General features: G+C 36.4%; 1 protein-coding gene across 1 annotated transcript; it reads left to right on the top strand.

Moving 5' to 3' along the window:
- The first annotated feature begins 3,119 nt into the window (after positions 1-3,119).
- Positions 3,120-13,766, top strand: LOC129926157 (uncharacterized). Its single transcript, XM_056028376.1, has 6 exons — positions 3,120-3,335; positions 7,491-7,615; positions 7,903-8,010; positions 9,364-9,432; positions 10,969-11,040; positions 12,546-13,766. The coding sequence occupies exons 2-6, from the start codon at positions 7,609-7,611 to the stop codon at positions 13,271-13,273; spliced, it is 984 nt and encodes a 327-aa protein (XP_055884351.1). The 5' UTR covers positions 3,120-3,335; positions 7,491-7,608; the 3' UTR covers positions 13,274-13,766.
- Positions 13,767-13,995: the final 229 nt, after the last annotated feature.

The following is a 13,995-nucleotide window of genomic DNA, read 5'->3' as shown; positions in this document are numbered from 1 at the left end:
CGCTCCAAATACTGTCTTCACGACGAATGACTTACTTGACAGCGAAGTAAAACTGTCGACTTCTCAATGTTCCACGAACTCTAGTTCAACTGCTACAAATTTCTGGCTCACTTCAGGCAATGTTCTGGCGTTCTTCGATCCCTTCTCTGGGTCGTCAAAATAATGACGTGGCGTTCGTTCTGGCGTCGGGGTCGCCAAAATAATGTTGTGGGCTAATCTAATCTAACTTCGACTATGCATCAATTATTACTTAAAATTAGCCACAGAACATTACAAGTTGAATATAGTTGATAACAACATTCAGTTCTATAAAATGATGTTTTATTAACCACTGGGAAATCCGTCCAGTCTTCCTAAAACGTCGCTATATCTAATTACTACTCAACTACTATTCAAAACACAACCTACTTCTAACATAACGCCATGTTGGTCTCTTGTTCGCCTAAGTCTACTACGTCATTAGTCTTGTCTTACTACGTCATTACTTTTACCGACGCTAAAACTATACACAATATATTTGTCTAACAAAACTAACCTACTCTCTAAACTAGTACATTACACTATGTAGAATACAGAATTTTGGATGATATATTGTATGACTTCGCAACACGCAAGGCTCATAAAGTTAACTTGATCATGATATTGTACTTAGTAAAAAAAATGAATAAAAGACGAATTCATTTTCTAATACAGAATCTTTATTCTCACCTATTATCCGTATCCTTACCCAGACAGGGCCCCGCGCTTGTTAGGACCGGCCCTGGTAATGCTTATCTGTATATGTTTTTCTGCTAATACAGTCTACAATCTAGAAAAACGCATTCAGAGTTTTTACTTTCATACATGTTATATTTCACTCTAGTGAATATTGACTGGACATTTTTAGCTTGTTATGTTGACAATTTAATACAATGCTTTAACAAAAGCTTCACCGGGCCTGTGTGTTGATTACCTTGCTGTACGGAAGTGAAACATGGTCAACCTACTCATGGCAGGAAAAAAAAAGCTGAATGTCTTCCACCTCCGATGCCGAAGGCGGATCTTTAAAATAAGGTGGCAAGATAAAATAACCAATGAGGAAATTCTACGAAGCGCAGGGTGCCGGGACATCCGCTCTGTTATCAGCAGCAGACGCCTTGGCTGGCTTGGTCACTTTCGTAGAATGCCAGTAGGTCGACTTCCACAGGACATTCTGTATGGCGATGTAATAAAAGGCAGGAGAGCCGCTGGTCGCCCACTTTTACGATATACGGATGTATGCAAACGCGACATGAAGCTCTTCAAAATCGACACTGGCAGCTGGGAAGAGGTGGCACTGGATAGATCCACATGGAGAGAGAGCTTAAAGGAAGGGTCACGGACTGCAGATGTCAAACACAACAGAAGCAGAAAGAAGGGTGAAAGTGCAACGGCGCCTGGTGATCATATATTCAAATGTCATTGCAAATTTTACAATGATATTACCTTAAAATTAGAAGCAGACTTAATATCACTTGAACTGGTTTCCTTTGTTATATTAATTATGACAGAAATTGTATGACGTTGTGCTTTGTCATTTAAAGTGAAACTACCATCTAGGTGTGTCTATGTATGTTTTGGGCATATATCTAGAGATTTTAAAATATTAACATACGCTAAGGCACTTGGTCAAACGAGGTGTAAGCCTACATGTACCTGGTCAATCTTTAGTGGACCTTTCCCCCCCCCCCTTTCCATCCCCATGTTACTTTTCTCGTATGAGCCGAAGAAAGAAAAAGGGGGGGCTGACAAAACAAAAAACAACAGCTCTAAGTTTTCTACCCATCGGAAGAATGACCAGCGCCCCGCCTTTGTTTATTGTTTAACTTACCCATTATGGATGTGACTTTGGTGACAATATCGAAGGTGTCGTCATGTCAGGCTCACATGTACCTGGTCAATCTTAAGTGGACCCTTCCGCACATCCCCCACTACTTGTCTGGCCTGAGTTGAAGAAAGAAAAGGGCTGACAAAACAAAAACAACAGCTCTAAGTTTTCTACCCATCGGAAGAATGACCAGCGCCCCGCCTTTGTTTATTGTTTCACCCACCCATTATGGCCGTGACCTTCGTGACAATATCGCAGGTGTCGTCATGGCTGTCAGGCAAACAACCTTTTTAAATGACTAAATCTAGGCTTATCTCTAGTTTAATTTTACACACTTGCTAATACGCTTAATATAGATTCTAGACAATAATATATCTTTGTCAAATAAGTTTAATTATTTATGAAAAAAAAAAAACATCCAAATATAATCAATTTTATCTTTATCTTATTTTATATAATACAGACGTTACTTCAAAAAAGAAGATGATTAGGTCCTACACGTCATGCATTTAGTCATGCATATTAAACAATTACCTAAATTGTGGCTAGTCACTGGTTTTCCTGGCTAGCTCTAATAGCACTAGGGAAGAAGGAGCATTTGTACAAATTTGTCCTAGCATATGGAACGAGGAATGTGCCTTTACCTTTGTGTCTTTTTAAAGTATTTTATTAGTTTTTGTTATCGTATTTGAAGATTCAGTGTTTTATGTATAGGGCCTAATTGCTTCTTTACTTTTAAGTCTTCTATCCTGAAAGCTTTCTAAATTTAGTGATTTTACTAAAGATGTTACTCTAGTCAGATGTGAATATTCGTTTGTTTGAGTAGATTTATTATTTTTGAAATAGGGTCAACTTAAATCTGCGCGGACTGTTCCATTTTATTTTGCATTTGACGTAATGGACCTCATTCACCAATCGTAAACAAACCACATTTCGCCAAGTGATAATAGTGATAAAACAATGGGAAAAAAACTGTCACGTGACAGCCTGTGTGTATTATGTAATTTGTATAGAAGAGATGGAGAACCACGTGGCTAAATGTTGTTTGTTTACGTTTGGTGAATGAGTTCCATTGCTATGAAATAGGCCTAGGCGTGTTTCTGATTCTTTTGATAATCTAAACAAGCCTGGCCCCTAAAGTTTATAGATCTACGTCATTGTTCTTTACACAGCAGCTTCGACACGGTCCACGGAGGTCACGCCTTAAAACGTTCTGACCCAGTACCTTTTGTCGGGTTGGGGGGGGGGAGGGGAGGTAAACAATTAAAACCTCCATTCATGTCTATTTAGTAAACATTGTTATTTAAAAGTAAAACAAAAGATAGGCAGGAATGTAAAGAAAAAAAATGGAGCATGCGCACTCTTATAGTAGTTTCGCACAAAATATAAGAAGTAGCGTTGGATAATAATACAGAGACGTATCCGGCTCTAGAAGCGTTTACGAAACAAGCTCTACTCCAGATTTTTAAATTAACAACGAAGGAAAAAGGTAAGCCAAAACTTTTTTTGTTTATTTATTCTAAATAACTTGTCAACCAACCTGTGCTATGAAAATGAAAACATTTTTTTTTTAAATTTAGTATCAATCAATTAGGTCTAATAGATTATTTTAATCATTAGATTAGACAAATGTGCGTCCTCTGACTCTGTTTGAGACCTCTCAATACAAGAAAACATTTTTTTTAAAAACTGTAATAGAACAGACGCAAAATAGATACGTGAGATTTAAAACCAATGAATGCTCTCATTTGGCTACAGTGACACTATTACAATCACTAGATTTAGAATCTTTTAGCTACACCTCAGGACAGAAGACTGCAAACAAAATAAGAGAAATAATACAATAAACACTGAACCATAATTTACTAATACAAAATCATAACCTTACACTTATATATTAGATCTAGAGCGGACATGAAAATCTTTTAACACTACACAAAATGTCGAGAAACTTTTTTTTAAAGTTGAAATATAGGCGTTGTTTTCTTAAGTAGTTAAAAGAATCTTTTTTTTTTTTTCAATCCTAACCTATGTTACACATAATTTAATTTTTAGATCTAGATCTAGTAATTGTCCATCAAACATAAGAGTACTCTCCTCTCATAATTTTTATTTTGCTATTTGTAGATAAATAATCTAGAAAGATTTTAGTAATAAATCCATTTAAATGTACATGATTATAATCAACAGATATGAATTATTTCGATCTAGGATTTTTGAAACATTATCTCAATGGAAACTAACAGGAAATGGCTTTGTTTCATACATTTGCGTCAATATATAGTTCTGTGATTAATAGCCCATTCTAAAGAAAATCCGAGAAATGATTTTTGCATTATTTCTAAACTTTGAAAACTAAAGATCATTACTTTTCTAAGACAGAAAAGATTTATTGGGGCGACTTCCTTAGAGCTTGAAAAAGAGTTACGTACATATCAGATAAGAAATGGTTTCCGACTTCCAGTCTAGATATAATATATAAGTTTATGAACACAGCCTAATTTATTTGGTATTCTCAGAGAGATACAATGATACAAACACACTTCTTATTCCTAGAGATTTATGCAAATGCTCCTTCCTCCATAATACCATTAGAGCATGGAATGTCGAGGTGCCTAAATCAACTAGGAAAACCAACGACTTAAATTAGAGTTTGTCACTGATAAACATGAGTTATTATAATAATAATAATAATAATTATAATAATAATAATAATAATCTTTATTGTCCGTAAGGAAATTTGTCTTACAATTTGTGCATTACACCAAACAAAAAACATTATAACTATAAGAAACCAAAGTGTACATTCACACCGAGTCAGAAACCCCATTGACAACGAAAAACATGCTGAGAATTACTCCCTTAGAGCACGTGAGAGGAAGCGAGCAGTGAGTCTTAAGGTTGCCTTGTCCCCGTACAAGGACAGCCTCTGTGTCGTACACGAACCAGTATTCTCTCTATCTATAGCTTGTCCCAATCGTCCTTCGTGCAGAACTCTGCATTCGTAAAGAATGTGTTCTATTGTTTCATCGTCCTCCATGCAATGGCGACACCGCGTGTCGTAGTTCTCCCTCCATCGTCCGAGGTAAGCACCAATTGGACAGTGGCCGACCCGGAACTGGGCTAGGACTGCCTGTTCCGCACGATTAAGTTGCCACCATGCATCCCTTCTGTCTGGTCTCCTCATTGCCCGATAAAGCTCACGCCCCTTGTCCGAAGAATCCCAGCCGTCGTGCCAAAGTGTCAACATGCGCTGGTTGACTAGGGATCGTACACTTTCATATGAGTACGGTTCATCATTTTCGAGCGCCGTTGCGACCGCGGTTTTCGCGAGCTGGTCAGCCAAATCGTGGCTGGCCACCCCACAATGGGCGGGCACCCATTGCAAAGTAACGTTCACGCCGAATCGTAGGAGACGCCCTCCGACCGTTAGGACGTCCCATACCCTTCTAGCACCTTCATCCAGCCGTTCTATGGCCTCCAGTGCGGCCACCGGTACATTCACACCAGACTCACTCATAATTTACATGTGACAAAGTTTATATCAGATTGTTCTTATTTAATGATTTGATTGCCAGGGGAACAAAAGAGTGTTTGTGTCTGTTTGTCTTCGTTCATTATAATATAGATATAATCATGTTGACTATCCTGATATAGATCTATTTCTACATCGTATGATGATATCTATACATTTCTACTTCTACTACATAATATATATATATATATATATATATATATATATAGGCTTGGGCCTATACCTTGACATTGTTTACATACTCAACTTTTTGTGCATTAATAATTTGTAATTGATTATTTTGAACACTGGGAAAGAATATCATTTTCAAATTCTTTCCTAATACATTTTTTTTTACATCTGTTCTAAGACATGGTATTGTGACAGTATTGTCCTTTTTTTCCACGCACGTTGTCGCCTTTCTCTTGTTTGCAAGTGACGTCACATCAAGACAGTTTGTCTCCCCCCCCCCCCCCTTCTACAATCACGTTCTGCTTTTAGGCGATCAGAAATAGTTTTTTTTTTTTTTTATACTTGACCCACCACCCCCCACCCCTTTTGTTTTCTCGCCTGGAATGACCCACTCCTTGAAAAGTTGGCCAAGTGGTTCATGGCCATGGACGTCATGCGTATATAGCCATTCTTCAAGGCTATTGTTCAAATAGCTTGCAGGCCTATCTGTACTGGTCAGCCAATCCTTAGTGGCAGCCTCCCCCCCCCCCCCGTAGCGTGGAGGTGGATTCATGTTATTGTTTCACCCACTCTATATATATTCGTCAGCCACACATATCTCTAAATGACTAAATAATATATATATAAGCCAGGATTTTTTTGGTGGAGGGGGTTGGGGAGATTTTTTCTCCCCCACCCCAGGCCCCCTCCCTCCCAGCTAAAAAAATTGTTTAAGTATGTATGTATGTATATGTGTGTGTCTGTACATAATTAATCTTTATTACATCCTGACCCTTCATTCTTGCGAAAGACGTTTATTGTGCCCTAGAATATGCTCTTCCTGGAGTTAGTGAAAAAATTGTCTTTCCGCCCTTGCCAGCGCAGAAGTCTGGAGGAGCTCTGCCCCGCCGCCAAGCACTATTTCCGGTATTGAAAGCCAACAAAGGGCATATTCTGAGGTTTTGACAGTGCATTATATATATATATATATAATGGGAAGCGTGGTCGTGAGGCTAAGTGCATTTGAACTTGGCTTGTCTTGGCTACATAGAAGGGTTCGAGGTTCGACACCCGACTCGGGCAGAGTTGTGTTTACTGAGCGCCTAAAGGCAGCATGGAAAACCAACTCTCTCCTAGATACCCCTCCCCCCCCCCCACTGGTCCACAAATGAGATTGGACCAAAGCGCTCTGAGCATGCTATAAGCATGAAAGTAGCTCTATATAAGGTCGACGATGAGCACATTTCTCATTATCCTGCTTTTAAAAAGTTGTTTTACTTCTAAAAACCTAATGTGCTTTCTTACTGACATACTGACCCAACCGGGCCCTTCGGCACATTTTGAGGCAAGCTTTTTCCACAAAAATCTGTCACTGACAATGTCTGAAGTCTCTTCCCACCTGCTCTGAGGACCTCCATGAAAGTGTGGCACCAAGTTGTACTAGGATGTCATAGCAACTCTTGTTATTCGTAACTCATTTTGTCGCAGAACATGTCCCGCAAAAAACATGCGACGCTCTTTCACAACCTTACTAAGGGGTTGACTCCCAGTTCGGCATAGGATTTCCTTTATTCAAACCCGATCTCTGTAACAGACTCCTAAAAATCAATCTTGGCCATTTTTGTTGAGCCACATTTAGTGTTTTTCAATTTTGTCAGATAACTATTAACTGCACTTTATTAATGGGGCTCAGCCACGGGTAGAAATGTGTAACCTACGCTCATGGAATTAGGTGGCTGTAGTTTGCTTTAGATTTTATATCGAAAATGGAAGTTTATCGTCAAAATGACATTTTATATCATCTGCCCCTACAGATTGCAACTTCTGAAAGGTTTACTTTACTTTTGAAGAATGCTTTAGATCATAACTTTGTCGTGACTATTATTACGTGGCGAAAAATCAAGTCCGAAATGTGTCAGAAAAACACATGTAAATATTCTTAATTCCATTGTGTTGCAGGCATTACTGAGAGCATTACTGAGAGCAATACTGAGAGCATTACTGAGAGCATTACTGAGAGCATTATTGAGAGCATTTAGATCATCCTTGTAGTCGTCATCCATATCAATCTAAAGAAATGTTCGGTAAGCTTTCAAATTTTGTAAATATATCTTGTTGTTTAGGATTCTACACATGCAAAATTTTAATATTTATTAATTATTATTTATTTATCTTTTGAGTTGTTGTTTTTTACTTTAAAAAATAAGCAACTACACTTATTACATATGAATTTGGGCTCTTGCTAATGGCGATAAACATCAATATTTGTGACAACCAGAAATAGACAAATCTAACACATCAATTTTATATTCAAGAATGTAAGCTCCGTAAAACATTACAAATGTTTTTGTTTTTTTCTTCTGTTTGCAAGATTTTTTAAAGAAGTGGTTCAGAATTTTTGCAAGTGCTGTTGTAGCCCTATTAAAAAGATGCATTGGTAGTTGCGGTTCTGAGCCCGAAGACTTCGAGAAAAATATCGGTATGTTGACTTTATGCATATTATATACATTATACTTTATTTGCTCTAAATCTATATAATTTTTTATGCTAAATTCATTTTGGCATACGTTCGTCCCCCATACGGGATACGAGCATTGTACATCGTAGTTGTCGGACCATGCGAAGTCCCTTTATCGCTGTTTGTAGTGCGGTCTTGCCACCGTATGTCCGTGATGTAGCGCAAGTATATTTAGTTAAAGCGTTCAAGTACGTATGCCAATTCTTTTTGGTGAGATGAAAGGTGATCAGCGTAACAGCATTGCCCCACGGAAAAGCTATAAAGACCACCTTAGGCGCCAACTTGCTTTAACTGATAGAGAAGAGGGCACCTGGTTGCAGGCGGCTTCAGAACGAGACAGCTTACTTACAAATCCCGCGGGATACACATGTTAATGTCCATGCCCCTTTTTCCCTAGTGCTATTAGAGCATGGAATGGGTTGCCTGACCCAGCCGGGAAAACCAGTGACTTAGTAGAATTTAAGTCACTGGTTATCATACATGACTAGATGCATGACGCGTAGGACTTGGAGGTACTGTAATTGTAACAACGAGGTAAAGTATAAGCAGGCTAAAGATAAAGATAAGCTAAAGATAAGTAAAGCCTTTGGAGTGTCAATCAACAAATAAGGAATTTGCCATCATTTTGGGGCCCGGGAGCTTGACCTCTTTAGGGGCCCCTGCATTTTGAGTATTACTTAGTATTTAAAAAAAAAAAAAAAAAAAAAAAATTTCGAATACTCATTTGGGGGCCCCTACTCAATTGGGGCCGGAGGATATTTTTCTCCCCCCTCCTCTCCCACACTAGCTAAGCTACGCCACGGTCTATATATATATATATATATCATTCAAGATGATTTTTCAACTCTGATTAATTTTTTATACCTGTTTAAGTATGTGTGACATTTAGACATATATATATATATATAGGTACTTTTAATATTTACGGTGGGAAGCGTGGTCGAGAGGCCAAGTGTGCTTGAACTAGGCTTCGACTCGAGCAAAGTTGTGTTTACTGAGCGCCTAAAGGCAGCATGGAAAACCAACTCCTAGATTCCCCTCCCCCCCCCCCGCCCCCCCCCCCCCCCACTGGTCCACAAATGAGATTGGACCAAAAAGCGCTCTGAGCATGCTATAAGCATGAAAGTAGCGCTATATAAAAAAAAAGCTATAATAAGCTATAATATTTACTTTTAACATTTTTTTTATAGAGTTATAGAAATATAGAATATTTCGCTTGAGAAATTCATATACAACACTTCTACTTTTGGTGTTTTTTGTTTATGTTTTGTAAAAAATGACTTTAACAACCTTATTAAACCAATTTTGTTGCAGACATAATTACAGGAATTTCAAATCACTTTCCTAGTCCTGATGTATTTACAAACATGTCATTTAAAGATGGTAAGCTATCATATCATATTTGTAGGCCTACATATTTTTTTACAGAAATTAAATATCAACTCTCTCTGTCTGGTGAAAAGTTTCTACACATTATTGCTCTGACACCCAATCTTGGATAAAACTGAAATATTGCAAAGTTTTTCATTGACATAACAAAACAAGAATCAATATAAAAAAAAAATTAGTTAATAAATTATTGGTGATTTGTCCCTATTATGGGCCGCCGCTTTAAAGTAAGTTTGAAACTAAGAGTAGATAACTTTACAATGATTGTAAATTCAGGTCTTCTCCCCTCCTTTTTTTTTTAATATAATTTTTTTTTAAAGCAATAAAGGTAAAATTAACCTAGATATCCCTTCCCCCAAATTTTCCCAGCTGGCCCAGATAAGTTATAGGATCATAGCGTATTGAGAAAGCTATAAGCATGAAATAGCGATAAACAAAAACTATTAATTAAAACAGTTATAATCTTACAGAGTTTCGTTGTTGTTAGTCTAGATTTATTACACATTTAATTACATGACTGATCCAAACCAATTAATACAATTACTTTTCATATAAACTTTGTGTTTTTTTTTTAAAGAGTATTCTTTTATGTTAAAATTTTTCTTGTTTAATATTTAGATTGTACATATTTACTAAGGCCCTCACCTTCAGTCATGAAGCAACCGTGGGTCATCTCGTAGATATGAGAAGAATGTCTGGGCATGGCTTAAGGGTGGAATGATGTTGCCTACAGCTAATTTGTCAGCAACATTGCAGGTTCTGCCAGGTTGTTGTAGCACTGTGTGCTGTAAAGTGCATAAGGCAGACTCCCAAAGCTTTCCAGTGTTTGGGTATAGTCACAAGGCAGCACAGATTTCAATTCAGAGTTTTCTGATTCCTAGGTGTGTAGCCAGTTATGGCTAAGGAGCCCCTCCTGCTGAAGCTTTCTGGTTTAGTTGCCAGTTGTTAGCTTTTGCCCCTTCTCTTGTCGGTGATAACAGTTCTGCCAGACCCACTATCTTAGGAGATGTGAAGATCATGAATTAGAATGTCATTGGATGCATTAACATTTCCAACATTAACAACTCATAGAACATCTTTATATTAATATTTAAAAAAAAAATTTTTTTTGCATATTAATTTATTGTATGCAATGCAGCTACACTAAGTAGATTTGAATTTGGGCTCTTGCCCATCTTGCTAAACAGTAATATTTGTGACAACCAGAAATATACAATTGTAACAGATTAATCTTCTCACATTTATAATCTTATAACTGTAAGTGGAGCGACTGATAAAGTGCTTGCTGTGAATTTTTCTAACTGATGATTGAAACTTAATTCCGATTTTCAACATTCATTTATTTTTTAACTGTAACCTTTTTCTTTTATATATCTGCATTATCATTTCGACTATATCACTTGTGTAACTAATATTGTTTATAGGTGTATCTAATTTTATTGCGCAAATTAAACATTTAATACATAAAATTATTTAAAATAAATTTATTATAATATACTAATACATTTTTCATAATACTGCATTCTAAAGAAAGACAAGCCAAGGGCGATTATGTGAAACAGGAACAATCATGTGATAAAAGCTATGCAAGCTCATTGAAAGGTATTTACAAATGTTTAATTGTAAATTAAAGAAACCCCTAGATTAACATAAGGCCTGAAAAATAATAATGAACAATAAAGAATGTATGCTATGCACTGTAAACCTCACTGCCCAAATGTTCTAACTATTACCACATACCTTTCATTCCGCCTTATGCGAAAATGTCCCACAAAATAAAGTGATGCTCACATTCTGACATACAATCTGAATTGTGAAAAAAAAAAGTTGCTGTAATCTCATCATTTTTTTTTAAATTTTAGATAACACGAAAAGTAAATACCTAATGTAATGCAGCTTTAAAAAATATGAGACAGGTCTGTGTTTAATGTTTTATTATCATCCGTATAGGGCCTACATTTGTATTTAGCTAATAGAGCTTGTAGCAACTAAATTAATGCCAAACATTTATTTCCCAACGTTGTCCCTAACCAGTTTCTAAGAAAATAACGTTTAAGAAGGACACTGATTTTAAACTAAATTTAGGCTCTAGATCAGGGGCGGCCAACCTTATGCTTCCATATACCTTTTTTCTTTTCTAATTCACTTGTGCTGCACAAAGTTTCACCCTCTTTCAGTCCCTTAAAACAGTGATTCTCAAACTGTGGCCTACGGACCCCATTTCACCATCAACACACTGTTCAAGGGAATGTTTCTTATTGCAGACATCTGCACGGCTACTATGGTACAGAGAAAGAATGTTGGGGAGTTACCTTTGGTGTGCTCGGCGATTGGCCACACTTCTAATCTGAGCGTATTGGGGTTTCAGCCATGGGTAATTGAATGTAATAATAATTAGCATCTTCTTGGATTTTTCCAAGACAGAAATACAGTACTGCCTTTGGGTAATTGGAATGTAATAATGATTAACATCTGCTCGGATCTTTCCAAGACAGAAATACGATACTGCCTTAGATGATCACCCTAAACAGGGGTACGCAGAAGATAGAAACGTTCCACCAGCATAATAACAAAAACCCCTCCATAAACTTGAAAGCAAGGCAACAAAGAAGATACGTTCAATAATTGTGCACTTAACAAACAATCAGAGCTTGAATACTATAACCTAGGCATTGACAATATTTAGAGTTCAACGAAATGTTTTCTAGAGTTATCAGCCTCGAGATCGTAATGTCATTTCCGAATTAGGGATGATGTACATTAAATAAAAGACATTTTGCTCAATTTATTCATATAGCTTTTAGTTGAAAAGTATGATATACTTATAAGATATATGAAGAATTAGCTAACAGTTACTGGGATGGTGAATGTTGTTGAAAGCTATTCAAATGACTCGCCTCATGCTTTATTGCTGCACTTAGACATGACCGTGATTTTACCTATACTGCATTGAAATGTTAGTCAATAAAAAATAAATAAAGGAATTTTGAAAAGAGGGAAATTATTATTTAAGTTGCTTGTTTAACTCAGTCAATTTTTTTTGTACCTGTTTAAATTTAGGGGATATTAGAAAGTACTGGTAATTAACACTAATAATTGTATTTCAGAGGTTGAAGTTGATTTTGAAAGCTCTGAAGCAACCTGTGTGCAAAATCCAGGACATGTTAACTTCATTCCCATCACAGAGCTGAAGACATCCCACTTTCCTGTCAAGTTCCAAGATCAAGACATATTGGAAACAGTTAAACAATTAGGTGACGTAACAGTCAAGATCAGTGTTTTGGTTTCAGGAAAACTCAAAACAGGAAGTGGTAAAATTTTTTATATTGACAAAAATACAGAAAATTGTTCATGCCCTTGTTCAGACTGTCGAAACTCAAATAAGCCCAGAAAAACTTGGTGGGAGTTAGTGGTTGTGACATCAACACATGTAGTAACAAATAATGAAGAGGCTGAAAATTCCAAGTGTAGGCTATTTTATGACAATGAAACTAGCTCTATGGTCAACATAGAAGGTTTGTGGGTCACGAAATGGTCAGAAAATTCTGAGATCTGTAGACTCATTTGTGTCACTTGTGATGAAAATTTAGCCAACCGGCTTACACTGTTAATTGATAACTTCATTGAGATCTACGAAAGCACGTTTGATAAATTTTATGATGTAAAAAGGAAAGAAAAACTAGTCGTCATAGTATCACATCCTCATGGTGGCCCAAAGAAAGTGACTATTGGCAAGTCAGGTGAGCAAATAAAAGTTTCTGATGGGAATTGTGTGTTAGCGTACACAACAGACACATGTCCAGGGAGTACAGGAGCATTTTTGTACATCTTGTAGGACATCTCTTGGAGTCCTAGATTGTTAAATAGAAATACTTGAGTCTCTACATAAGTAGATTCATTTCAAATGCAATGTCCAGCCAAGCATTAATCATGATCATTTATGATGTTTATGAATGCAATTTTTAGTTTCAGTCATATGTTATGTTAACTTTTTTGAAGCCTTTGCTCAAACACTTCAGTTATCAACACATGATAGCAATCAACCACATAAACTAAACTGCGTCTGTTTAATGGAACTTTTTTTTATTGGCTTTTTTATTCTCTCAAATTTATTTTTCATTTAAACTCCTTTGGTTTTCCAGTGAGCAAAGTAATAGCAACATTGTTGTTTTTGTTAGTATTGGGGTAAAATTCTGTTTAAATTAACTATTATCACATATGTACTTTTTAAATATGTAAAAGATGGTACTGAGTTCTACTTCTACTTATCACATCTTATGTAACTTTGTAAATTAACTGGAACTTGTTTACTTTTTATTTACCACAGCATTACCAACAATTATGTTTTTTTTGTATTACTGTAAAAATCTGTTGTAATGTAAACATATATACACATATACCAGTACTATTGTATCAATATATAAAATCGGGTATTGCTTTCTGCACCTATTTATAGATATTTTAATATTTGTTTGTAGAGTAAATGCATTTACATTCGTTGTCTTACATAGAAATGTGTTTTATAATCGAATCCCATTTTGTTTTTGTATATTTTGT

Source organism: Biomphalaria glabrata, chromosome 5 (assembly GCF_947242115.1).
Source record: "Biomphalaria glabrata chromosome 5, xgBioGlab47.1, whole genome shotgun sequence".
NCBI lineage: Eukaryota > Metazoa > Mollusca > Gastropoda > Planorbidae > Biomphalaria > Biomphalaria glabrata.
The sequence above is the reverse complement of the archived record's forward strand: the minus strand, read 5'-3'. Positions and strand labels throughout refer to the sequence as shown.